We start from the raw sequence: 255 nt of genomic DNA on the forward strand, positions 1-255 counted from the left end.
CAAGGCAGCGTTAATTTTCATCTCGTGGCTGCGCTTCTCCCAAAAATAGACGGAGGCAGGAAAAACTGGTGAAGGTAGATGGGAAAACAGCAGAGCAGGGAGCTCGCGATTCCTCCCTCGGTGTTCTCATGCCAAAGCATGGAGCCGAGCCCTCGCCAGCCCGCTCGGGGAACCTGCAAGCGGGGAGGAGGAGAGTGCCCCGGATAAACTGGTGTCTCCTGTAGCCAGCCTCCCGCCTTGAACCAGCTGACGGCC

The 255-nt window shown here is 59.2% G+C and overlaps 1 protein-coding gene across 1 annotated transcript in view; it reads left to right on the plus strand.

The window, feature by feature from the left end:
* The window catches only part of TCF25 (transcription factor 25 (basic helix-loop-helix)), a gene marked incomplete at both ends in the record, with an annotated part of 14394 nt that overhangs the window by 12436 nt on the left and 1703 nt on the right, over positions 1–255 (plus strand). The window contains one exon of the mRNA XM_009868890.1: positions 225–252. Coding sequence (XP_009867192.1) covers positions 225–252 — 28 coding nt within the window. The remainder of the gene's footprint in view (positions 1–224; positions 253–255) is intronic.

Source organism: Apaloderma vittatum, unplaced genomic scaffold (genome assembly GCF_000703405.1).
Source record: "Apaloderma vittatum isolate BGI_N311 unplaced genomic scaffold, ASM70340v1 scaffold25324, whole genome shotgun sequence".
Classification (NCBI taxonomy): domain Eukaryota; kingdom Metazoa; phylum Chordata; class Aves; order Trogoniformes; family Trogonidae; genus Apaloderma; species Apaloderma vittatum.